This window comes from Camellia sinensis, chromosome 1 (assembly GCF_055761805.1).
Source record: "Camellia sinensis isolate YWXY chromosome 1, ASM5576180v1, whole genome shotgun sequence".
Lineage (NCBI taxonomy): Eukaryota > Viridiplantae > Streptophyta > Magnoliopsida > Ericales > Theaceae > Camellia > Camellia sinensis.
Window position 1 is genome coordinate 171,146,619 of NC_138961.1, and position 27,542 is coordinate 171,174,160.

Consider the following 27,542-nt stretch of genomic DNA (forward strand, 5'->3'; position numbering starts at 1 on the left):
TACCTGACAAAGGGTAGCAGGGGAGAGAGTAATTTGATCATAATACCATGGATTCATTGTGACAATGACGACAATCAAAGACTTCATTGCAGCAGGGAGCTCTAATCTTGCATCTTGTCCTATAATGCTTGCAACTGTAGAGAAATTAAATAAACCAGAGCATCAAAAATCAAAGAAATCATCAAATAGAGCTCAACCCACCAACCAAAAACAATAAGATAATACAAGAAATAAATAAATACCCATAACCCATCTTCCCAAAATCAAGTCTTTCATTGGCAGAGCCTTCCATTGTTGAATTGGAGCAAATGGAAAGCGAGGTGAGAGGGATGGAAGGCACAAAATTGGATCATCAGTTTATCCCATTTTTCTTAGAAAGTATAGCATCATCAGTTTCCAAGGAACAAACCTCTTCTTTATTGATTGAAGTAAGTTTCTCTTATTTATTCCCACTAAACCAAAACAAAGAATTTGTTCTAATCTTCAAACCAGAATAACTTACCATAAGAATTTTTTTTAAAAAAAATTGCCTCAATTTTCTTAGCAGCCAAACAAAGAAAAGAACTGATAATTACTAGTATAAAGTCCATAACTTCTACCAGTTGAGCAATAACCTCACATTCTTAATCCCTTCTCTGTTTGGCAAGTAAGAAAATATAGCAATTTCAAAATTATTTATTCCCACAAATCCAAAACCTGCCCAGCAACTAATTGGGAACAATGTAAAAGAAATCAAGATCAAATTCGATTATCTATTCTTTTCCTAAATTTATTACCAACCAAAAATGTAAAGCAAAACCTGCCCACGAACAAGTTCAAAATTGATTCACTAATTTTTTTTCCCTAAAATTTTCTTAGCAACCAAACAAACAGAGGGAGCAAAAAAATTGAAACCTAGAGGAGCTTCGTGGCATAGTCCGAAACACCATCAGAGACAAGAACAACCATGTCCTTAGTAGATCCTGTGTCCCGAATCGACTTCCCGAGAACTCGAACACCCAGTAAGAACTCATCGCCGTATAGAAGAGTCACATAAGCCTCGTTAGAAGACTGACGAACACAGATCGCATGCTGAAGCAGAGTGAATAGAAGCAAAAACCAATTGATAAAAAGAATATGTATCAACCAAGAAGAACAAACTCACAAAATTAGGCATAATAATCACAAAGCATCACCAACAAGAGTTACAGACAAATATCATAGGGTTGTGTGTGTGTGTGTGTGAGAGAAAGAGAGAGACCGATTAGAGCTCCAAGAGCTCCATGAAACCTGGGAGTTAAAAACTGAACCACCTGGAAGAATAAAGATGTGGTTCATAATGGAACTCTAGAACCCATGTCGAATTCTTATTCGTTCTACTACTCCTATCAAATGCTCCTTTCAAATATACCACCCAACTCTATAATGTGATGAAGGATAACCCAGTTATCAGATGTCTTCTTGGAACATCATCCCCATTAAAAAAATTCTATCTAGATAGACAAAATGATAATATTCTAATTTCTAATAAATATAACACATAATAAGGGAGCAAAAAACAAAGGTGTTGTCAACATGAACTCCATGAATAATACAAACATCAAGAAGGTATTGTTGAGATTCATATCCATATAATACAAACATCATGAATAATTCAACTTAATCTCATGTTCTCTTCTCTTTTCTTTTCTTCTTCTTTTTTTTTTTTTTTTTTTTTTGGCCTTTTCTGGATTAGTGTAACAAATTGCATCAAGCTTTTGCATGATATGCAAGGATATATTACCGTATATGACCACAAAATCCATGCATTTTTGGGCAAAAATTATTATTTGAGAGCTTGAAAATGATATCAGCAGAATTGAGGGACCTTTAAATTATTCTTTCACCTTCATTGTTTACTGCTGTGGAACGAAATTCATGGCTCAAATTAGTGTAAATTCATCTTTTCACAAAAAATGCGGAGAAGCAACCATTTTCTTATCAAAATTGCTAATCCTAACAAGAGAACTATCTGTATACTTCTATGACTTTTCTTCTCTATTTGTATACTTCTCTTAATTTATTTCTCACTCTTTCATTATACACAAAATTCATATATATTAACATATTTATGTATACAAACAGAATTATACAACCAAATTTATATATACACACAAACAAATTTTATATATACAAACAGATTTTAAATCATACATACTACAGATTTATATATACACACTATGTATACACACCAACACAAACAGAGAAAACACCATTCCAAACCAATCCAATAAAAATCATATTAAAACAGAATGAATAACTAATAAAAAGCAGAGTCACAGCTACGAATCAAATCCAAACCGTTAATTTGACCTGCACATACAAAGATATTAAGAAAATAGAAGAACCCATCTGGATTTGTGTGTTTTGAGAGATACCCATATGGTGTTCTGGACTGAGAGAGGCATTGTTTCAAACTGCTTCTGAGCCATCGTAGTTACGAAGAAAAGCATAAATTCAACAAATGAAAGAAGAAGAAACCCTATCGATTTGGGGTCGGGTATGTGTGAAGGTATGCAAATGGAAGAAGAAAACCCTAGAGGCTGAAATTAGGGGAAGAGAGACCGAAAGATAGAGAGGGAACAATACTTGGGGATTGACAGTGGTGCTCGTGTGCGATGGCGGTGATGCTCCGGTAACGATAGAGACAAAAGCGAGAGAGAGAGAGAAAGATAGAGAGAACGGGAGGAGAGTAGAGGCAAACAGAGATGTATAAGAGAGTTAGAGCGTGTGGTATGGGAGTGTACTTCTTAAACCTAGTTTATTCTTTCCCGACTAACGTTTGTAGTCGCCCATAAGAAATAAAGCCTTTTCTCCGACGAAAATGTTTAGTAGCTAATTAATTTTGCCCCCCAAAATCTGAAGTCCAATTTTACAAATTTTTAATTATAATTGTCGACTAAAATTTGGTCGCTAAAAGTAAATTAAATACCGACTAAATTATTTTCCGACTAAATATAAATTAAAAATATTAAATTATCTTAAATATTTGTCCTAATATGTTTTTTTACTGAAAAATATAATAATATATTTTAAAATATTCTTATATTTTCTTATATTCTTATATTTTAAAATTTTATGATAGATAATAATATATTCTTATATATTTTAAAATTTTATAAGAATATATTTTAAAATGTTGTATTCTTATATTTTAAAATTTTTCTTATATTTTCTTATATTCTTATATTGTAAAATATAGTTAATTTTTTTTTGGGACTCCTGCATGACTAACTAGGCACTAATCAATTTGATTTAGAATTTTAGAACATGCAATATGTATATTTTGTCATAGATAAAGACAGATGAAGAAATCATGTGTCAAGTAGATTTAATTAATTTATTACTAGTTTATTATATTAAATTTTTAATCACAAAATACACTCAAAATAAATTTTTTAATTTTCATTCCGCTACCAAACAATTTAGTAGCCAAAAGTAGGTCTACAGCGACTAAACGTTATTTTGTCGCTGAAAATATATGTTTGGCGACCAAAATTTTGGTCGCCGAAGATCAAAAATAAATTTTTTAATTTTCATTCGGCTACCAAACAATTTAGTAGCCAAAAGTAGGTCTACAGCGACTAAACGTTATTTTGTCGCTGAAAATATATGTTTGGCGACCAAAATTTAGTCGCCGAAGATCAAAAATTAATTTTTTAATTTTCATTCGGCTACCAAACAATTTAGTAGCTAAAGGTGCCCCTACGGCTACTAAAATTTATTTTAGTCGCCAATTGTGATATGTTTAGCTACTAAAAAAATTTTTAGTGGCCAATTGTAATATTTTTAGCTACTAAATTTATTTTAGTCGCCAACAATCAACATTCCCCTACTAAAAAAAATTAGTAGCTAAAAAGTTAACTTTTGCCGACTAAAATTAATTTTGGTAGCCAATTCCCACACTTTTGGCGACTAAATTTGTTTTGGTAGCCAAAAATAGTCGCCAAAAATGTGTTTTCTTGTAGTGAATTGTACTCCACTTCATGTCAAAAATCAACAAACATATCAATAAGTGATTTCATTAGAGGATAAACATACAAATGCACATATTAGGCATATATTCTTTCTAGCATGATAAAAGATATTATGCCAAAAGCAAAAATCAGTGGATTCCTAGACAAACTAACATGGGTTCTCTACATTTGCATGATGCATACATACATTTGTTTAAAAAAAATGTTATGAACTCACTCTTATCAACCCATAATTTACTCTGAATATATATTAATGTGATAGAGATTAAATGGATGAAGTGTTATGGTTGATAAGTAAAATGAATTTAAAACAATGATTCATTTTTTTTGGATAAATTATGGATTTGTAGTGTTGTATTTATAATTTCAATACAATTTTTTTTTTTTCATATTTTTCAATACATTTTTATTCATATTTTCAAGGGCTGTTTTTAGCATTTTTTTAAATGAGATTTTTGGCATTCATTTGTTTAAGAAAATAAAAGAGAAGTTGATTCGTAATGAATCATATTGCAACCATATTGTTATGAATTTAGACATTTTTCTACGTAATTTTCTATTTGTTTTATCTTCAATTGAATAACAAATATAATGTGCAGGCTACACCGAATGTTCTGTTAGAACTTTAATTCTATGTTTTAATTTTGAAATTGTCAAGAAAAAAAAGAAGAGATATATAAATAATAATTATTTGTACGTATTTATTTTTATTTCTGCATAACCCAAAAAAAAAACAAAAAAGAATTTTAAGATAAATATCCAATTATTTTCCTCTCACTTTTCTATTTAAAAGTCTAACCAAACAAAGTAAGTATTTTAGATTAATTCTCTTATATCTTTCTCTTTTACTTTTTTTTTCCTTAACAAATTCAACAATCAAACAAAAGGAAATAGTTCAATATTGACAAATATCCATACATGATGTCATCATTCAATAACAAATCACTGCATAAGATGTTAAATTTCACTATTCAATTCAATAGGATGATTCACTATACCAATATTAAGGGGTTGTTTGGGGTGTCCTAAATAAATGTACTTTTTGTCTTTTTAGACTAAAAAATTGAAGAAAAAAATATAGATGGGTTAACTTTTTGATTTTTTATAAAAAAAATGTGTATTAAAAAATTGTAAAAATTAATTTATAGGGAAAAATTAGAATTGAGAATTGTGCAACCGTAATTATTGACTTTTGATGAATAATATTAACTTTTTACTTTTAGAATAATTTTTTAACTTTTCGCTTTTTTCTTATCTTTCCAAAGTATACATGAGTTCTACCATACTTATTAATTTTGGATCTCTTGTTTAGTCTACTATCATCAACTTCTTTTCACAGAGAGAGAGAGAGAGAGAGAGGCGCTAATTAAGTAAGGCAAATGCAAAATCCTCTTCTCATCTTGCTCCCCATCCTTCTCCATCTCACTGTTACCATCTTCACAACCCAGCGCACGTTAGCCACCGAAGAGCCGGCATGCCGGACAAAATGCGGCCGATTAGCAATCAAGTACCCATTTGGCACCGGTTACGGCTGCGGCTCCCCCCGCTTCCACCCATACATAACATGCACACCCGGTGGCGACCACCTCCTACTCACCACCCGTGCCGGCTCTTACCCTATAACCTCCATATCCTACGCCAACTCCACCTTAACCATCACCCCACCCTCCATGTCCACTTGCACCGCCATGCACCCCTCCGCCTCACCCTTCAACTTGGGCCTTGACTGGACCAGCCCATTCCAACTCGGCCCATCAACCTTCATCCTCTTATCCTGCGCACCACCCACCTCCTCCTTAACCATAAACGGCACCCCAATCTGCGACCCCTCCTCCACCCCTTACCTCTGCGCCACCATCTACACCTGCCCGGCCGTCACCGCCCTCGGGCTGCCGCTTTTTCCGGAAACCAACACCTGTTGTGTTTACTCTCCGGCCAACCTAGACGACGATAATGAGCTGGAACTCGATGCGATGGGGTGCGCAGGGTACGCGTCGGTGGTGGAGCTAGGCGGTGTGCCGACGGACCCGGCGCAGTGGGAGTATGGGGTGGAAGTGAAGTATACAATGGGTGGGTTGGACAGTTACAATATTGACCCTAACTGTCGTGGATGTGAGATGAGTGATGGTGTGTGTGGGTATGCACCTCCGAGTAATTCGTTTTTGTGTGTTTGTAAGAATGGTTACAATACATCTACGGACTGTTACAGTTCTAACTTGGACCAAGCCATGTTTCTCAGCTCTACTTCTCACTCAACTTGTAAGTTTTCTTGTTTTTTTTCTTTCACGAGTGACTGAATACATCCCCACTGTGAGGAGAGTCTAGTGAACTATGATTAATAATATTACATATTTAAAAATTAAAAAATAATAAAAAAATCCACTTTTTAGATTTATCTTTTAAAAGGTGAGTTTAAAAACATAAATATATACTCGGATTCATTTGACATATGAAATTCACAATACACAAAATAAGGCCAAGTTTTGTCCCTCCTCAAAAAATTATTCAAAAAATTTAAAAGTTATCATTATTTATTAAAAAAAAAAATTAAAAAATTAATTTTCCACGTTATCATAACTTAGCAATCATGTTAACACTGCACTGTGCAGCGTTTGTTAACTTTTGTAGCACAATTTGGGAGCAATTTCCATACATTATAGTTCGGCCTGTAGGAGTCAATCACGGGTCTCTTTTTGATAATCTGAACCGTTTAATGTGTAAAAATCGTCGAGTACTATATGTTTGTAAAAAATCACATTGATCAGATATCGATAACTACATGATCAAATCAGTTTTGTACAAAAAATAGATGGTATTAAATTAACGATTGAGAAAAAAAAACAAATCTAATCAGATAGTTATCGATATCCGATCAATGTGATTTTTTGTATACATATCGTACTCGACGAGTTATACACATTGAACGGTTCATATTATCAAAATGGGACCGGTGATGGCTCCCACGGGCCGAACAAAACCGTTCAATGCAATGTCCAAAAGGTAGCTAATAATTTCTTACCATCAATTCAACCCCTTAGACTACACACTTCTTTATACAATTTTTTAATACATATTTTTCTATAAAAAGTCAAAAAATTAAACCAAACATCTATATTTTTTTCCTCAACTTTTTAATCCAAAAAAATAAAAAATACACTTATTTAAGACATCCCAAACAATCCCTAAATCTCAGCCACACTTCCCTTTTCATAGTATTTTTCTTGGTAAAAAAATCTGGGTGTTATTAGAATTTTCCGAACTTTGATTCTATGGAGCAGTTTGTACGCTATAAGAAATGGCACTTTTGGTGGTGTTTGTGTGAGAGAGGGAGGGCAAAAGAGAACCCAGCACTCTAAACAGATTGATAAAAAATAATAATAATAATAAAATAATGGCAAAATCCTGGGCGCCAATCTGAAAATTTTCCCACTAAAATTTAAAACATCATTTGGTCACTGAATAAAAAAAATTTGACATAGTGCATAATTAGTACTAAGCTATTTGCCGACTGAATTTATGTTTTAGTCGGAAAATATAATGTACGGGGAGCAAATATTCCGGCAAGCCCGTGCTCCTTTCTTCCAAGCTCCGTTTCTGTCCGATCACCTGCGAGCACAATAGCGGTGAGCTACCCGGCGGTGTGTGGCCGGAAAACCCCTCCGACGATCAAGTTAGAACACACACAGGGGATAGATAGAGAGAAGGGAGAGTGTTTGAGTGTAAGGATTTTCTTACAGAGTGTTCGTGTGTCCTGTATGGGGGGCGCAGACAGGCTTATATACCTTCTGTGCCCCATATCCACTCCCTGTCATCTCCTGACACGTGGCTCTGCTATCCCATCTGTCAGCTTAAACCATGCCGTTCATCACCTGCTCTCAACTGCCTGACAGCATAGCTGGAGCTCGGCAGCCGAGCTGCCCTACCTCGGTCATACCATGCTTCATACCTTAAGCGCCCGACCGGATAACCGAATGAAGGACCGGGCTAGGCGGCATCTCGGCAAAGCTTAGCCCGGGATCCTCCTTTGGTCGGTCTTCTCGCCGGTCAGTCAACTACCTCGGCTGACCGCGCCTTTCCGAGCGCCGGCCTCTCGGTCTGTCTGATCTCGACAATCCTCAGACCGAGCATCCTGGTTTGACCGGTCACTTCCTAGCCGGGCACCTTCTGCACGGTTCGGGGCAGCACATAGTCCAAACTCTGCCCGGCCGAAGTTCTGGTACCCCATCTCCGGGTGATCAGTCGATCATCTCGGCCCACTGCTCTGCTGGGCCCCCAACCTGTTCGGTTTATACCTCGGCCAAACGCCGGAGCATAAATCACCCTCTCAATTGCCCCTTAATTCCGTCCGCGGAAGCGTGACTGGGATTATTCACCTTGTCCGAGATAACGTTTATCCGGTCGTCAGGATGCCAAGCTTCGACCGAGCTAGTTAACGCAATTGTCCGCAGATTTGACCGGTTGTATTCCTCGGCTGACCTTTTCTCGTTGAAAGCAGCTCGGTTGGCTCTTCGTCTTTTCAACCCGTCGCTTCAGTCCTGCCAAAGCCATAAATGGTGACACGTGGCGGTCTGCCATTGGTCATCGGGCAGCCAACCCGCCGTTTTTGCCAGAATTTGAATTTGGGCGGTCTCTAACGCCTATACAAATTTGCCCCCCCCCAGTTCCATTTTTCCTCTACTGCTGCATCCATCTCTGTCGATTCTCAGACCCAAGCTCGACTGCCATCCTGCCATTCTTCGTGTTTGGGAAGAACACCTTCGGCCCTTCACATGTAAGATGTCCAATCTCTCTTATGTTGCTATTTACTCTTATTTTGCACACATTAGGACCCGAAAACATAGCTTTTAGGGCTTAGACCATAGAAAACGTCCTAAACCTCCCACTGTTCTTGGTGTTCTTCGTCTTCCTGAAGAACATCGAAAAACTGGGGTGAACCGGGCTCTGGGCCTTCTTTTGATCCGAAAAGTTAGCCAAACCGGGCAAACAACGTGTTTGTTCCAATCATGGCAAAAACCGAGATAACCAAAGGGCTTGGTCGCTTAACCGGGCTAACATCAGGTCTGCTTGGGCGACCGAGCTCCTTAATCAGACAACCGAGGTAGCTTGGCCCCCTTACCGACCGAGCTGAAGTCTAGCTCTCTTAGCGAAACCACACACTTACACTTGCCATCCTTTTCCTGCAGAGTCCAAAGGGACCCCTGTCATTCCTGAACCTCTCAGGACCGAGCTGCAGCAATTTATCACCGTGCCCAACCCATCAACCGGGCTATAGTAAGTCGGCCACAAATGGGGAAGTTCCGCTTCCTTGTGGATACTCCGGCCGCGCTAGCCGCTTTCAGAGAGGACTACGGCGTCCCGGCCGACGTCCATCTCGAGCTGGCCGAAGAAGAGACCACGCCTTGGGGTAGGGAGGAATGCCCCTTCACCGTGCTATCCATCGTTGAAGGGGGTCTTCGTTTCCCACTCAACCCTCTCATAACCGAGTTCCTCCGCCGAACCGGGCTGGCACCCACACAGGTGTCCACCAACACATACAGAATAATCAACGGCGTACACGAATTGAACCAACGGCTGGGCGCCAATTTAGGCCTAGCCGAGATATTAAGGCAATACACTATGGGCCACACCGGTGACGGCCTGGCTTACTATCTGAAAATAAGACCGGGCAAGGAAAAAATCGTAACCGGCACCCCGGACAAAGATATGCACGATGATGATTTCTTCTGGGTGTCCGGCAACTACGAAACAGCCGAGGTGCCGGGTTGGTTCATAAGCAAGGACTTCGGTTCTTCATGTAAGCCACTCAAACTTGCTCGGTTAACTTTATTCTTTAGTTTTACTAACCGGTTTCCCTGTTTCTTTTACAGCTATCCAAGCCTTGCAAGCCAACTACCAATTCCCCAACGTCGAGGCAATTCGGGCCGTGCTTAGATACCGTCACCGAGACTGCAACGAATTGCTCGGCTACACACCGACTTACAGATATTCTGCTCCGCGCCGGAGTAGAGTAACTGACTTCCTTAGAGCTCCTTCGCCACCTCCAGATCCAACACTACCAGACGTCCCATTAATCCGGTTAACTGACGAGCAAGAAATGGCCAAAAGATCTCGGATCAAAAACCTTCTAACCGCGACCTCAGCCGAGATACCGAGCGTCACCACCCGTTCCCCGGCTGCCGGTCAATCGAGTGCAGCCGTCGTAGCCCTTGCTTCTCCGGCTCCAGCTGCCGTGCAATCCGCCAGAGAAGCGCGCCGGGCTGGAAAAAGACCAAGGGCAGATCCCTCCGCCGAGCTCGTCACCGAGCTGACAACCGAGCATCCTGTTGAAACTCCTGCTCCCGTGCCCGCTTGGCGTCCTCAGCTGAAGCACCGGGGACAGGACATCCCGGCGACTGCATCGATCAAGGCAGACAAAGAACATTTGCTCGCCTTCGATCTCTCCAAAGCATTTCTCCTACCGGGCGACGTGGTAGGCAGTGACCACGTCCCTGACACCCGGCTGGTAAAATCTTCTGTGAAGTCGATGGCCAGGGTAAGTCGGCGTTCTTTTTAACATTTCACAGGTGTTTGCTCGGTCCTTCTTGCTCGGTCCCCTTTCTGATGTACTTTGCTTGTTTTTGCAGGCCATTCAAAAACAACATTTGGTCCTAGAGCGCATCCACCGGCTTAGGCAGAAAGCCAACGACACTGCGAGCCATGTTGAAAGCCTCCAAGCCGAGCTCGGCCGGGCTAAAGCTTCTCTCGAAATGGCCAACCATGACAACAATAGACTGCTCGGTCAGCTGGGCGCAGCCGAAAAAAAACAAAGTGAGCTTCAGGCCGAGGTTGACGCTTTGAAGAAGGCGAAGAAGAAGGCTTGCCGGGCTGCCAATAAGGCCGGGTTCAACGAGGCCGAGGAGAGCTATAAGAAGCAGGTGTTTGCAACACAAGACATCTACTTCAAGGCCGGTTGGAAGTCTGCCTGTGAACACCTCGGCCAGGGCTCTGACACCGACGTTTTTGCCAATCCTCCCAAAGCTTCACTACCGGTCTACCTCGTGCCATATGCAAATGATGTATTTACCGCGCTTCAAGCGGAGGCCGAGGAAGGACTTGAAGATGGAGAGGATGACACAGATTCTGAGGAAGAAGAGGCCGAGGTGCCTGAACAGCCCGGCAACGATGAGCCCGGCGCTCAAGAAGCAAGCCAAGCTGTTGACCTTGACGCTGATGCTGCCGAGGATGACTTCGCCAATCTTTCCCCCTTAGTTTAGGTTTCTTTTCTCTATATTTTTGCTTTCAATACACTTGATGTAACCGGGCTTTGTCCCCACCTTTTGTAATGAATTTCTTTATCAATGAAAAATTTTGAATTTTCGCCAAGTGTTTGCCCGGTAGTAATTAATTCCGTCTTCAGCAAACTATCTCGGTACGACTTATCATTTGAACACTTGGTCGACCGGAGTCCATAACATGGTCGACGCAGTTGAGCATAACAAAACAAATTCACGCACCGAAATATCCATCTCGGTTGTTGCTAAGTTTGGACAAGATACCATGTTGGACAAGACGCCAACTCTTCCAACCGGAGTACTTCATCACGGTTGGGAATCCCAAGTTGGACAGAACACCAACTCTTCCAACCGGAGTACTTCATCTCGGTTGGGAATCCAAAGTTGGATAAAACACCAACTCTTCCAACCGGAACAAATCATCTCGGTTGGGGATCCTAAGTTGGACAAAACACCAACTCTTCCAACCGGAGCAAATCATCTCGGTTGGGGATCCTAAGTTGGACAAAACACCAACTCTTCCAACCGGAGCAAATCATCTCGGTTGGGGATCCTAAGTTGGACAAAACACCAACTCTTCCAACCGGAGCAAATCATCTCGGTTGGGAATCCTAAGTTGGACAAAACACCAGCCCTTCCAACCGGAGCAAATCATCTCGGTTGGGAATCCTAAGTTGGACAAAACACCAACTCTTCCAACCGGAGCAAATCAGCTCGGTTGGGGATCCTAAGTTGGACAAAACACCAACTCTTCCAACCGGAGCAAATCATCTCGGTTGGGGATCCTAAGTTGGTCAAAACACCAACTCTTCCAACCGGAACAAATCATCTCGGTTGGGGATCCTAAGTTGGACAAAACACCAACTCTTCCAACCGGAGCAAATCATCTCGGTTGGGGATCCTAAGTTGGACAAAACACCAACTCTTCCAACCGGAGCAAATCATCTCGGTTTTAGACATTAAAAGAACAATCCGAGTGCTAATGCAAAATGACTTCTATAATTTGACAAAAAGAATTACATTCTGCTTTGCAAGCCAAAAAAAATTGCTTTACAAAAAAGAGGAAAGTAAAAAGCTTAAAAATAATACAATTTCAAGTTGGCCGCATTCCATGGCCGGGGTATGGCTCTTCCCTCTAGATCCTCCAAGTGGTAAGCCCCCTTGCCCGCCAGACCAGTGATCTTGTAAAGTCCTTCCCAATTTGCCCCTAGTTTGCCTTCTCCTGGCACCAGGGTGTTGCCCATAATTTTCCTCAAAACCCAATCCCCAACTTTGAACGGTCTGGGGTGCACTGTCTTGTTATACTTCTTGGAGAGCTCTTGTTGGTAAGCGGCAACATGGATGAGGGCTTTCTCCCGGCGCTCTTCCGCTAAGTCCAACTCCAAGGCAATAGCCTCGGCATTTAGCTCGGGCTCAAAACTCTCAGTTCTGAGGGTGGGCATTTCAACTTCCAAGGGTATGACCGCCTCCATGCCATAAGCCAAAGCAAATGGAGTTTCCCCGGTCGAACGTCGCGGGGTTGTTCGATATGCCCAAAGGACGCTCGGTAATTCTTCAGCCCACTTGCCCTTAGCCTTTTCCAACCGTTTCTTCAACCCATCCAGTATAGTCTTGTTTGATGCTTCGGCTTGACCATTGGACTGCGGGTAGGCCGGGGTGGAGTTGTAGAATTCTATCTTTAGGTCATCACAGAATCCTCTGAATAGGCGACCGTCAAACTGGGTACCGTTGTCAGAGATCAAAATCTTGGGGACGCCAAACCGCGTGACAATGTTCTGCCAGACAAATCGCTTCACGTCTTTTTCTTTGATGGTGGCCAGGGGCTCAGCTTCAACCCACTTTGTGAAGTAATCCGTGGCCGCGATGAAGAATTTCCGGTTGCCCGGTGCTGTTGGCAACGGTCCCACTATATCTAGCCCCCACATGGCGAAAGGCCAAGGACTGGTGAGGGGAAGAAGTTCCCTGGCAGGCTGGTGGATCTGATGAGCGAATTTTTGGCATTTCTCGCACTTGCGGACATATTTTTGGGCGTCGGCCTGCATGCACGGCCACCAGTATCCCTGCGAAATAGCTCGGTAAGCCAAGGACCGTCCCCCGACGTGGCTGCCACAACTGCCTTCATGAATTTCAAACAAGAAGGCCTCCACACTGTTCGGGTGCACGCACTTGAGATAAGGACCGGTGAAGGACTTCTTATACAACGCGCCTGATGGAGAGAGCCAAAACCGCTCGGACTTCACCCGGATTTTGTGTGCTTCTTTCTTGTCCGCTGGAAGAGTCCGGTCTCTGAGGAACGAGATCAATGGGTCCATCCATGAAGGACCTAGCTCGGCGCAGAGTACATCCGTCTGCCCGGCGTTTTCAATGCTTGGCCGCGGAAGAAAGTCAATCAATAGGGGGTTTGGAGATGTGCTATCTACCATGGAAGCGAGGCCGGCGAGTTCATCAGCCCGGCTGTTTTCTTCCCGGCCAATCTGCTGGACTCTGATTGCCTCAAACTGCTTGATATGGTCCCTGACCAGAGCTTGGTACTTCGCCATCCTGTCGTCCTTCGCTTCATAAATCCCGGAAACTTGATTAACCACAAGCTGGGAATCGCTATATACCAGAAGCTCGGCAGCCTTCATTTGGATTGCGCTCTTGAGCCCGGCAAGAAGCGCCTCGTACTCAACCTCGTTGTTAGATGCCGGGAAGCCGAGTGTGATAGAATGCTCTATGGTTAGGCCGTCCGGGGATATAAGAACAATACCTAGGCCGGCACCATGGCGGTTGGACGCTCCATCAACAAAAAGCTTCCACATGTCCCCCACGAAAAGCTTCCAGCAGTCAGATGGGTCCTGAGAGTTGTGAAGGGCAATGGGATCACAACTGCTCGGCTGTGCGGTGTCAAGTTTGGTGTTGACCGGTTCAAAGTCAGTGCCCCTTGGTGATTCGACACCGGACTCAGCAAGTTGGTCCGTAATGCCCAAGTCCGTAGGCGAAACACCAGGTTGTGGTGTGAAGCCGGCCGCAGGTTCTGAGCTGCCTGGAACCATTCCTTCCCCCCTTGAGGATTCGGCACCGGACTCAGCAAGTTGGTTCAGAATGCCCAAGTCCGTAGGCGAATCATCAAGTTCTGAGCGGTGTGGAACCATTCCTTCCCCCCTTGGTGATGCGGTACCGGACAGAGTGGATGGGTTGGTGATACACAACTCCGTCAGCGCAACACCGGGAGGTATTACCGTGCAAACTGAGGGAATTTCGATGGTGCGCGCTAACTCCGCGGCGCGACCCTCTGCAGATAGTAGTTCCTCGGTTGGCATTGTGGGCGTCTCATCATCTGCCCCGGCAATGACGACCGGGCATACCGGATGAGTGCCAGGTGAGAACTCGGCAACAAAATCGGCCAAGGTTTGGGCTTTGATTGCGGTGCGCGGCTGGAACTTCACATCAAACTGTCCCAACTCGACCGCCCATTTTAATATTCGGCTGGAAAAGTCTGCGCGCTCAAACAAGGCCTTGAGAGGGAACTCGGTCAGTACGACGATGGTATGGGCGTGAAAATAATGTGCCAATTTCCTCGAAGCCATCATCAGTGCCAACGCTAGTTTTTCCAGCGGCAAGTACCGCGTCTCAGCCGGCAGAAGGGTCTTACTTACGTAAAAAATTGGGAGGTGCTTCATTCCTTCAGCCCGAACTAACACCGCACTTACTGCATGCTGGGAGACGGCAAGGTAAAGGTAGAGTTCCTCACCGGGCTCTGGTGTAACCAACAGCGGCGGGGAAGACAAATAAGCCTTGAGCTCAGCCAAAGCTCGGTCACACTCGTCATCCCATGAGAATTTTGACTTCAATGCTTGAAAGAAAGGGCGGCAGCGATCTGATGACCGGCTTATAAATCGATTAAGCGCGGCGGCCATACCGGCCAGATGCTGTACGTCCTTAGCCGAGCTAGGTTGTTTCAATTCTTGCACGGCTTTGATCTGAGTAGGGTCTGCTTCGATGCCTCGGTTCGTGACTAAGAATCCCAAAAATTTCCCGGATCCCACGCCAAAGGTACACTTCGAGGCGTTCAAGCGCAGCTTGTGCTTCTTAAGAATGGCGAACATCTCGGCTAAGTCGGACAGATGGTGTGCCTCATGTCGGCTCTTTACCACCATATCATCGATGTAAGCCTCCATTGTCCGGCCGAGCAAAGGAGCGAACATTTTGGTCACCATCCTCTGAAAGGTTGCCCCGGCGTTTTTCAAACCAAAGGGCATAACTCGATAGCAGAAGAGTCCCCTTGGAGTCGTAAAAGAGGTGATTTCTTGGTCAGGCCCATGCATGGCAATCTGGTGATAGCCGCGGTATGCATCCAAGAAACTGAGCCGGCTGTGTCCAGCCGTCAAATCCACTAGCTGGTCAATGCGCGGCAAAGGGAAGCTGTCTTTTGGACAAGCTCGGTTGACTGTCTTATAGTCGACACAAACTCGCCACTTTCCATTTTTCTTGGGCACCACTACCGTGTTGGAAATCCACCGAGGGTAGTGCACTTCCTGTATTGCTCGTGCCTCAAGCAAGTTCTTTACCTCCTCTGCTACTACCTCGGCGTGATGCAGCGCCGATCGCCTTGTTCGCTGGATGACTGGCTTTGCTCCAGGGAAGACATTGAGGTGATGGCAGATAAAACCTGGGTCAAGGCCGGGCATGTCGTAGGGCGACCATGCAAAGACTTCAATATTTGCCATCAAAAACTCAATCATCTCGGTTCTCTCCATGGTCGAGAGACTTGAACCGAGCAAGAAGAATCTGTCCGGCTGCTCGGCATCAATCCGCACCTCCACCAAGTCTTCGACAGCCTTGTCCTCGGCTTTGGTGCCAACATCATCCAGGACACTCTGGTCCTCCGGTCCCTCGATCATTTGAACGAATCCTTTGGCAGCCCGGCTCCCGTTGACCGCCACGAAGCATTGCTTGGACATGACCTGATCACCCCAAATCTCCTCGATTGCCCCCATAGCCGAGGGGAATCTCATCACCTGGTGGTAGGTCGATGCTACGGCTTGCATGGCGTGAAGCCATCCTCTTCCAAGGATAAGGTTGTACGTTGAAGGGACTTGTAGCACCCAAAATTCCACTCGCTTGACCACGGATCCCGCTTTGACCGGCAGGATAATCTTTCCCAATGGCCACTCCGGCTGCGAGTTAAATCCAACCAGTGGCGAAGTGGCCGGAGCCAAGTCTGCCTCACGGAGTTTGAGCTGTTTGAACGCATCATAATACATGATCTCGACCGAGCTTCCCTGATCGATCAAGATTCGTCTAACATCAAATTCTTTGACGCGTAGTGTTACTACAAGAGCATCGTTGTGCGGCGTCTGGATGCGCTCTAAATCTCTTGAGGTGAAACTTATCACGTCTTTCTCTTCTGTCTTCCCCCTCTTGATGGCGGGTTGTACTGACAAAACTTCCCTCATGTGCTCTGCCTTCTTGATCATGCCCCGGAGTTCGCAGACACGCTCCGGTTCCACGATGCCGTGGATGACATTAATGACTCCTTGTGGTGGTGCATCTCGGTCGTCCTGTCCCCTGGGATCGACCGGAGCCTGATTTGGTTTCACTCCGCCATCAATGTAAAGGTCCAGATGCCCGGCCGCAACCAATTCTTCCAAATGTTGTCGCAAAGGCAAACAATCCTCAGTCCGGTGGCCCCTCTCCCGGTGAAACGTACAACGATACCGCGGGTTGTACCCCTTTTGTCCATCGCCCAACTTAGCAGGAAACCGGACATACTCCTCGTCTCGGATTTCGCTAAGTATGCGATAGATTGGAATCTTAAAGACCGTGGTTATGCCAGTCCTTGCCTTCATTCTCCTGTTTGCGTCCTCAACGTCATCACGGGGGTAGTCATCCCGGTCATTCTGACGTCCTCTACCCCGGTTTTTTCGACTTGAACCTCGGTCTGATTCCTCTGCCCGGTCATTTGAGCGGTTGGACTCTTGCCCAACTGCGTGCACCTTGCCTGCTGTCTTCTTGTCTGTTCCGACCGGAGTGGCCTTTACGGTGGAAGCCGACGCATCATCCTCTACTCGGATGTGCTCGTTGATGCGCTGCATGAGCTGGCCCATGGAAGTCGGTTGGTGCATGGTAAGCGAGTCCCGCAGTCTATGTCCGACCGGGAGACCACGCTTGTACTGCGTGATAGCAAGGTTGACCGGGCAGTCTAAGATCTCGTTGAAGGTTTCCCAATACCTTGAATTGTACGCCTTCAGTGTGTCGCACGGTTCCATCTTGACACTCAGCAAGTGATCAACTTCCTTTGGTGTTTTTGTGTTGGTTTTGAAGCGCGTAACAAACGCCTCGGCCAACTGATGCCACCTTTGTATACTCCCTTCCGGCAACCTCTCGAACCACTTTAAGCCCAGCTCGCCTAAACTTGACGGGAAGATTAGGCACATAAGTCCGTCATTGCGCCGATGTCCGGCCATAACCTGTCGGAAGTGGCTCACATGCATGTATGGATCGGTTTTCCCGTCGTAAAGCGTGAACTTAGGCTGATGGAAGCCCGCTGGAAGCGGCGTTGTTTCTATTTCCAGGGAGAAAGGAGTGGCATTCAACCTTGCCAAGTCTGTATCTTCGAATATCGGCACTGCCTGGCGGGGTGGAGGCATTCCGACCTCCTCGCTGGCATGTACCCCGTAGGAGAGCCGCTGGAAAGCAGGTATTCTCTGAGCTTCGCGCCGGCGAGCCCGCTCCCTTAATACTGCCCGTAAGTCCTCTGACTGAGCCGAATAAGAATACCTCGACGTCGTCGCCGGACGTGAGGGTTTGTAGGTGCTGTCTTGCGCGCTGGACTTTTCTGCACGCACGTCGGAATCACCAACCTGGTAACTTCTGGTGATAGATATGGACTGAGTATGTCGTTGGCTCTGTCCGCCTGAACGGCGGGATAGGGTGCGCTCACTGTGGTCACCCACTCCAGCTACACCTTTCCCTTTGACATGCCGTTTAAGATCCTCCATCTCCGCCGCCATCCGCCTGATGACAGCGTCTTGGTCCCTTAACTTGCTTTCCAGTCGCCTGGCGTGTGAGTCTCTCCGCCGGTGACCGTCTGGACTCCGTGAATGCCCATGACTCCTTCCGCGCTTATCCCGCGCGTCCCCTGACTGTCCTCCAGTGGGCGTCCCCAACTCAGCCATTGGATGGACGGCAGGTGGTCCCTCTCTCCTTCGGGTATACTCCGGGGTGGCTCCATCGATGGCGGACAACGGGAACTCGTCGTTGTTCGCCATGGACGGCGATCAGATGAACCTGGAAGACAAGGTTTTGTCTGTCAAGTTTCCCACAGACGGCGCCAATTGTACGGGGAGCAAATATTCCGGCAAGCCCGTGCTCCTTTCTTCCAAGCTCCGTTTCTGTCCGATCACCTGCGAGCACAATAGCGGTGAGCTACCCGGCGGTGTGTGGCCGGAAAACCCCTCCGACGATCAAGTTAGAACACACACAGGGGATAGATAGAGAGAAGGGAGAGTGTTTGAGTGTAAGGATTTTCTTACAGAGTGTTCGTGTGTCCTGTATGGGGGGCGCAGACAGGCTTATATACCTTCTGTGCCCCATATCCACTCCCTGTCATCTCCTGACACGTGGCTCTGCTATCCCATCTGTCAGCTTAAACCATGCCGTTCATCACCTGCTCTCAACTGCCTGACAGCATAGCTGGAGCTCGGCAGCCGAGCTGCCCTACCTCGGTCATACCATGCTTCATACCTTAAGCGCCCGACCGGATAACCGAATGAAGGACCGGGCTAGGCGGCATCTCGGCAAAGCTTAGCCCGGGATCCTCCTTTGGTCGGTCTTCTCGCCGGTCAGTCAACTACCTCGGCTGACCGCGCCTTTCCGAGCGCCGGCCTCTCGGTCTGTCTGATCTCGACAATCCTCAGACCGAGCATCCTGGTTTGACCGGTCACTTCCTAGCCGGGCACCTTCTGCACGGTTCGGGGCAGCACATAGTCCAAACTCTGCCCGGCCGAAGTTCTGGTACCCCATCTCCGGGTGATCAGTCGATCATCTCGGCCCACTGCTCTGCTGGGCCCCCAACCTGTTCGGTTTATACCTCGGCCAAACGCCGGAGCATAAATCACCCTCTCATATAAGTATATGACGATTAAATTATTTAGTAGTCAAAACATGAACTAATGCTGACCAAATAAAATGTTAGTCACTAAAAGTGTAATTTGTTGTATATGCTAGTTATTTGACTACTAAGGTCCCGTTTGGGGACTTACTTTTTTAGTCAATTAGTCAAAAAGTTACTAAATTAGCCAAAAAGCCAACAATTCATACCAAAAAGTCAAAGATTCTCTTTTCTCTCTACTTTTTGCACATCTTTTCGTAATTAGTCAAAAATTCATCCCAAACATACAAGTTTTTTTTACCTACCTTTTTAGTCAAATAGTCAAAAAGTTATTAAATTAGCCTGTTCCCAAACGAGGCCTAAATTTATTTTAGTCTGCAAAAATTAATATACAGTGACTAAATTTTTTTTGGTCACCGAAAATACATATTTGTGGACCAATTTACATAGTCGCCAAAGAGTTAAAGTAAAACTATGCTAGTTATTTGGCTACTAAATTTATTTTAGTCGGCAAAAATTAGTATTCCGCGACTAAAATGAACTTTAGTAGCCTAAAACCTGAACTAGCGCCGACAAATAATTTTTTAGTCGCCTATTGTGGCACTTTTGGGGACTAAATTTTTGTTTAGTCGCCAATAATTAATATACAAGTATTAAAAAAAATTAGTAGCTAAACCTTGCAATAAATGCTAACTAATGTACTTTTTAGTCATCTATTGTACAACTTTTGGCGACTAAATTCTTTCTAGTCGCCAAATTTGATCGCCAAAAGTGTAAATTGTTATAGTGGTAATTAAATAGCATTTCTGTATCGTTAAACTATGTGCAGCTGCCTTGCTGTGACGGGTCATGCCCGACCTATTTCGATAGTATGAGTCGTTTATATGATAAAATTTGTCAAAAATACTATTCAAAAGGGTAAATTACAAATACACCCCATGAGATTTGATTGAAATACAAATCGCCCCCTGTAGTTCTAAAAATTACATTCCACCCTATGAGATTTCTAATTTCATAACAAATCGCCTCTTTTATTAATAAATCATCAAATCAATTAATAGTTTTTAATGATGTTAGAAATATGTTTTAATTAATAATTTAGGTAATTTTATTATTGTATAGAAGAGCAATTATGAATTTTATTTTTATAATTAATTCTGTTAAATAAATTTTTTCAACAAGGGAGTGTTTGTAATTTTTCAAATCATATGGGGCAATCTGTATTTAAAACAAATCTCAGGGGGTGTATTTGTAATTTACCCTTTTTTAAAAACAAATATCGTTTTGTTATGAGATTATAAATGTTCAATTAATTTGATTTTTTTTAGAGATGATCTATTAGATAAAACTTATAATATGAATGATTCAAATTATCAAAAGAGCATTGCCATTCAAGTTTAAAAGTTAAATCCGTTTTCCAAACCTAATGATGCAGCAATCAATTAGAATATTTAGGTGTCGTTTGGGAAGAGCTCATTTGGGCTCTTTGAGCCATAAGAGACAGAATAGGCTATTTGAGCCACAACAAACAAAACATCACATCCAACCCATTATCATTACACTCTTCTCTCACAAAAAAAGTCAAAAAAGCCAAAAAGCCCCTCCCAAACCAAGCTTTTGAGCCCAGACTCAAATAGTCAAAAAAGTCAAAAAGCCAACCCACTTCCCAAACGGAGGCTTAAGACAATTATCTCTCATATCTTCTCTAATCATGTTTCTTATATATTATTGGGTCTAGAAAATAAACTTGTACTATAACATTTTCCTTATTAAAATAGACCCTGACAAGGGCCAGCCCTCTTCCGGTCGAAACAGCTATGGTTCGAAACAGCTATGGTTTTGTTTTAAGTAGCTATATATATTGAATTTGAATTTGTGAATTTGTTGGTTTTGCAGGGAAAGTTGGTCTGGGGCTTTTGGCTAGTATGATCTTCTGGACAGCAGCTTGAGAGACACAGTTTTTTATTATTACGATTTATTTGCGTTAAACCTTTAAAATCTGTATTTGGTATGGCGAAAAATGTGAAGAACGAGAATTTTTATCAGATGAAATAAAAGTGGGAAAAGAGCATCTTGCTTTGCCGCATGAGAATGACCAACATGGAATTGAATGGCTATTATGCTAAAGTGACAATTATCCCAAACCCCCTTTCCATCCCACCCTAGATACCTTAGCTACTTCCATCTATTTCTTAAATTCGGTGATGTTTTGCTCAAAACGACCTCGTTATGCACAAATTGAGCAAAACATCGAAAAACATAAAAAATAAAAAACACCACCATTGGCCCTTCCTCTCCCTCTCCCTCTCCCTCTCCCTCTCCTCCCTCCCCCCACTTCTGCCGCTCCAGTTGCCACCAACACCACCTCCCGATCCGGCAACCCCCACAGCCCTCCCCGCGCTCCGCAGCCACACCCAGCAACCCCAGACCTGTCGCATCTTAGCCCTCCATCACAACCTTGCAACCCTCCATCAACTTCATGGATAAAATTGATGAAACTGAAACTTGTGGGGCCAAAATAACAAGAAACGTATATTTTAGCAATCATTTTTTTTTTTGTCCTTCACTTATAAATCCAGAAACCAACTGGATACTACTTGACCTACTAGGCTGGTATCATCAAGCATAATTTTCAAGTAGCACAATTACATTTAGCATACACAGATTCAAGATTCCCCTTTTGCAGTTATCTCCTGTCATAACTATACCCATATCATAATATCAGTAAACAGAGGCATATGTGTTTTCACCCGAGTTTGAATATAAATAGCAAATTAGAAAGTGTGATTACTAAACACGCTTCCAAAAAAATGTGTTCAGCAACCACGTTTTCACGTAATTTAGAACATTAGTTCAATAACCCTCTACTTCTTAAATATGTTTAAAAAAACATAAAATAGTTAAAGAGCCTCCGCAATAGTCATCAAACCTAAATTCAAGTTCGTAATTTACCATGCTTGCACAGATCCAATGAGACTCATTTTATATGCACGTTATTGCATAAAATACATATCTTTTTAAAAATCTATAATGAAAACTTTCGAACCTCCAAATCACTTGTCTTGTCCGAAACACTAGGTATATAACCCACATAAGGATGGTTAGAACAGCTCCTGATTTGAATTCCTTTTTTTCCTTAATCATCTTTAGTCTGTCTTGCCGTTGTTGCCATTTCGAGTTTAGGAGGAAGAGGATCGACAAGGAATGACTTCAAATGTTTGAACATCTCTTTCGACTTCTCTACATTGATTGCATGACCTGCATTCTCTATAGTCACTAGTTGTGCATTCTCACCCAGATGCCTGAAAAAATAAACGGAACATGATTCAATGAAAATGAATCAAGCCTTAGACTTTAAAGCAATTCAAAACATTAGAAAATGCAAAAGCCCCACTTGGTTGCCAAGAAGACAAATGATATTAAAACTCGAGAAATCTTGCAAATAAAAAAGGTTACAAGTTGTCATTTTCTTTTCCTCCGACCTCTTGGAAACCAGAGAGGGCCAAAATACAAAACCTTACATCTAAAAAATGTTACTAAAATTAGAAAATTCTTCGTATTGACCTTTTTAATCTGTGCGCCAACTCCAGTGGGAATATCTGATCTTGATCTCCCCAGATTATTAACGTGGGCTACATCATGGAGATTTTATGCCATTGGTGAGCCAATCAAACTAGTAACAGAGAAACAAAGCAGGAGCTAAATAATATGGTGACAGACAAAATAAAAGATATAAAAACCTGAGTTATCTTGGGAAGATTAGAGAGTTTTCTATCCTTGTGCAATGCTTGGATCAATTCTTTTCTTTCTTGAAGGTATTCTGTACACATCACCTGCCCACACAGACAAATTCACAAAAGCAATTTCAGGCAAAACAATATAGGGCAAATCCCACTTCCTGGAATCTTAACTTGTGACAATAAGATATCAACAAATTCATAAATTTAAGACTAGCAACATTACTATGTGTTACAGAGTACGGACTACAAACATACTATTTAGGCAAGCCCTAAAAATTACTCATCAAACATTACAAAAAGGAAATCCTTTATGAAATGTGGCTAAAAACCCAGTCTTGGCATTTAGCAGTAAGACTAAGCACGAAGATTGTCCCAGCAATCAAACCTCATTACTTTCAAAGTTCGCAAATAGTAGCAATTTGTGACAGGATTTAAATTTTTGGCATTGTATTTTAAAAGAGTATTCTTATGCTGGCTTGCTTGACTATAATGACCACATTCTAGAGAGTGGACACTAGAGTAGAACCTCTAACCACAAAACCCAAAATGATTTGACTTAAACCACTTTTGTGCTTAACATGCCGAGCACAACCAGCTCAAGAATTAATTGAAATAAAACTAAATGGGTGTAGCTGATCATAGTATGGCCCAAAACTTTCTTGCACCCTGGGATTCAACTGGATTGTACAAACTTCATCCTCTTTCCCCTGTCATTCGGATTAAATCAATTTCTACAAAACTATATGTACGATTCTCCAACTCCTTAAAATCATTAATTCAGCACTGTTGACATCAATGATTAGCATTTTTAATCAAGAAATTGAAAATTTTACCATGAGCAATGAAAGCACGTGGTAACTTTTTTTTAATGGATAATATACACAAAATATCATACAAAATGTACATTTGAATTATCAAAACGAGACACGTGGTGTGCCCCACGGCCCCTCAAGTTCGTTCAAATTTAAATTTGAACTTGAGTAAAACCCAACCACTCAATCTTGGGATATGATCCTATGGCTGGGAAATGCATTGGAAAAGTGAAGTTTGGGAATAGACAATCCTGTGCCATTTTTGAAAGGGCCAAAACTAACTATTTTCACACAATCCTAGCACCCAACTAATGAATTATTTATAAGCAACCATTCAAAAATACACAATCTAATAGTAGCAACAACAACAACAATGAGTCAAAATGGCAATCAGAGAAATTATAAAGGCATTGTGAGTTTTGAAATTTTGAAAAGACTCACTCACATCAATGAAATCAGTGAGGAAGCAAGACGGCAAGAACTTGGCGGGTCTATAGAACGACAACCTGACCAACTCCCTCAACTTCTCCGGCGTCTGCGGCAGCAATATAGCAGTGGCCTCATCCACACTCCTCACCGTAAACAAACCCTCATCCACATCCATCTCCTCCATACACACCCCCGCCGCCACAATCACCACCCGCTCCACCGCGTCGGGGAACTGCGCCGCCAAGCTATAGGCAACAAAACCGCCGTAGCTCAGCCCCACCACATGGATCCGGCGCCGCACGCCGTGAGCCTCCATGGCCCTCATCACGCACTGGGCCTGGAAGGACTCGGTGCGATCGGGTCGGGAGGTGTAGGAATCGCCGAAGAAGACCAAATCGGGAACGTAGACGTTGAATTTGGAGCAGAGAGGGGAGATGAATTCGTTCCATTGCCACATTGCGTTGGCGCCGATGCCGTGGATGAGGAGGAGGGTGGGTTTGTTGGGTTTGTGGGATTTGGGGTGCCAGAAATGGATGAGGGTGCCGTCGCCGAGATCGGTGGTGGTGGATTGGAGACCGGCGTTGCCGAAGGAGTACCTGTACAACCAATCTTGCAAGGTCGTCAGGCTAATACACTTGACCATGATGGGTACCGTATAGCAGAGAGAGAGAGCGAGAGAGAGTTTGGAATCTGATGATCTAGTACTAGTAGAAATTAGTGAAACAACAATTAATATTTTATAATGGACAATCACTGGACCCAATTAGCAGAGATTATAATCAAGTCGGAGAGAGAGAGAGAGAGAGAGAGAGCGAGCATGTAGACATGGCCACGTTTCTCTCGTGTATTAGGATGTCGTAATCCTTATTATTATCGTGAGAATTCCGGTCCCTTAATCAGACTGAAGGATCTGACGGAAAAATGCACAATACACACCGGTGATGCCATTGGGGTAGTGTGTAATTTTGGCCCGGGGGCCACGGGTGGTTCGAGGTGGGCTCGGTTTGTTAAGGCCCAGACTCAAGTTCATTTTGAGACTTTGGATTAAGGTTTGGGTTATCGTTTTGAAGTCCGACCTAGTCCATGGGCTAACCTAATTGGTTCGGCGTATGGTCCGACTCATTGGCTAGCTTAAGGCCCGTCTAAAAGCTCGCCCGAGCCCAGACCCAAAACACGAATATTCTTGAGCTTGGGCCTAGTTTTATGGCCCGTGGGCCAACCCGGCCCGACCCAATTTTTTGGCAGGAACTCACAAGGCCTGACATGGGCCGAGCTAAAATTACACCTCTATATTGGGGTTGTGGGTATCTCGAATTTATTTTAAGTTGTGTTTGTTTTGGTAGAAAATAAATTCAATTTTTTTTATTTATAAAATATGTTTTTTTATTTATATTAATTATGTTCTTGAAACTAACACGAGGCCTCTTTTGGAAATGACTTATAAGTTAATTTATTGATTTTTTTATTTATTTGAATTATATTATCTCTCTATTTTTTATACGTCTTTTTATAATAAATAAAAAATTAATTTTATTTAGAATTTCATAGAACAACCCTTAATAATTGCATTAATGGTGGTGATGGTCACGGTGGCAGCAAAAGTAGTTGCGTGATGGTGGTTGCGATGGAGTGGAGGTGGAGGTGGAGGTGGAGGTGGTGGCGATAATGATGGTCAGAGCCGTGTTGGTGGTGGAGGAAGTAATAATGTAATCAAATTAGTAAAATTTTAGTTTGAAAAATATTTTTCGCTTTTTAAAAGTAGAATATATTATTTGTTTAAATAAATTTGTTTTCCATTGATTTTTATTTGGGTAAATTACAAATATACTTCTTGAAGTTTGTTCAAAATATAGATTGTCTCCTGTGATTTGAAAAATTACAAATACTCTCTTGTTAAAAAATTTTATTAAACAAAATTAACTAAAAAAATAAATTTATAATTGCTTTTCTATTCAATAATAAAATTATTTAAATTACTAATTAAAACATATTTCTAATATCATTAAAAATTATTAATTGACTTGATAATTTATTAATAAACGAGACATTTTGTTATCAAATTGGAAACCTCAAGGGATGGAATGTAATTTTCAAAATTACTGGAGATAATCTGTACTTTAAACAAATCTCAATAAATTATCTAAATTAACTAAAAAAATAATTTTATAATTGCTTTTCTATTCAATAATAAAATTATTTAAATTACTAATTAAAACATATTTCTAATATCATTAAAAATTATTAATTGACTTGATAATTTATTAATAAACGAGACATTTTGTTATCAAATTGGAAACCTCAAGGGATGGAATGTAATTTTCAAAATTACTAGAGATAATCTGTACTTTAAACAAATCTCAAGAAGTGTATTTGTAATTTACCTTTTTTATTTTCTGTTATACCAAATGTCATTTTCTTGTTCAAACAAACAGAGAATTAGTTGTTTGGTTTGAATTTTTTGAATTAAGTTTTTTGAAAATTGAGTTTTTTAGTTTTCGTGTTTTTTTGTTTTCAATGAATATTTTTGAAATTTTAAACATTTTTTTTACTTTTTTAGATGCACCTTACTTAGATGTATTTAAAAAGAAAAAAATTTGTGAAAAAATATTTTTAAAAATTAATAAATACATAAAAATACAAAAAATATACTGAATTCTTGTATATTTTTTTATATTTTTGGAATTTAGTGAATTTTTAAAAGGTTTTTTTCAATTTTTTTTTACTTTTTAGGTATATTTATGTTAAGTATGTCCAAAAATTAAAAAAAATGCTCAAAATATTTTAAAAAATTAATAAAAACAAAAAAATACGAAAAATAAGAAAATAGAATTTTCTAAAAAGTGTTTTTGAAAAATGATAACTGACATGGATCGGCCCACAAGGCATACGACCCACAGCAAACCACCCCATGGATAGGCCCACAAGGCGTACGGCCCACAGCAAACCACCCCAAACCCATCCCTTGGGACCAATAGCATAACCCGGTTGGCAAAGCCCAGGACAGCTGGAGGCCATCTAGACATGGGGGGCCAATGGCATTCGGGCACATGGCAGGTGGAACACAGGCCACATCAGCAGACAAAGATCTGCAGAGTTATTACCACAACACATCACCATTAATGCAGCCCATCACAGCATTTATTACGACAACACCTCCCCGTCGGAACAGAGCCCCCTCATCCTGAACAAGGTAAGCTACG

General features: G+C 42.3%; 3 protein-coding genes across 3 annotated transcripts; 2 read left to right on the forward strand and 1 right to left on the reverse strand.

Moving 5' to 3' along the window:
* Positions 1–5,292: 5,292 nt before the first annotated feature.
* Positions 5,293–21,447, forward strand: LOC114287311 (uncharacterized). Its single transcript, XM_028230624.2, has 2 exons — positions 5,293–6,254; positions 21,258–21,447. The coding sequence occupies exons 1-2, from the start codon at positions 5,375–5,377 to the stop codon at positions 21,308–21,310; spliced, it is 933 nt and encodes a 310-aa protein (XP_028086425.1). The 5' UTR covers positions 5,293–5,374; the 3' UTR covers positions 21,311–21,447.
* Positions 9,664–11,248, forward strand: LOC145790833 (uncharacterized). Its single transcript, XM_082869683.1, has 2 exons — positions 9,664–10,527; positions 10,619–11,248. Exons 1-2 carry the CDS (start codon positions 10,090–10,092, stop codon positions 11,246–11,248), a joined length of 1,068 nt encoding a protein of 355 aa, XP_082725809.1. The 5' UTR covers positions 9,664–10,089.
* Positions 21,448–22,209: 762 nt separating the features above from the next.
* LOC114287303 (uncharacterized) lies at positions 22,210–25,323 on the reverse strand. Its single transcript, XM_028230617.2, has 4 exons — positions 24,359–25,323; positions 23,102–23,194; positions 22,926–22,993; positions 22,210–22,663 (listed from the first exon to the last, which is right to left on the reverse strand). Exons 1-4 carry the CDS (start codon positions 24,983–24,985, stop codon positions 22,498–22,500), a joined length of 954 nt encoding a protein of 317 aa, XP_028086418.2. The 5' UTR covers positions 24,986–25,323; the 3' UTR covers positions 22,210–22,497.
* Positions 25,324–27,542: the final 2,219 nt, after the last annotated feature.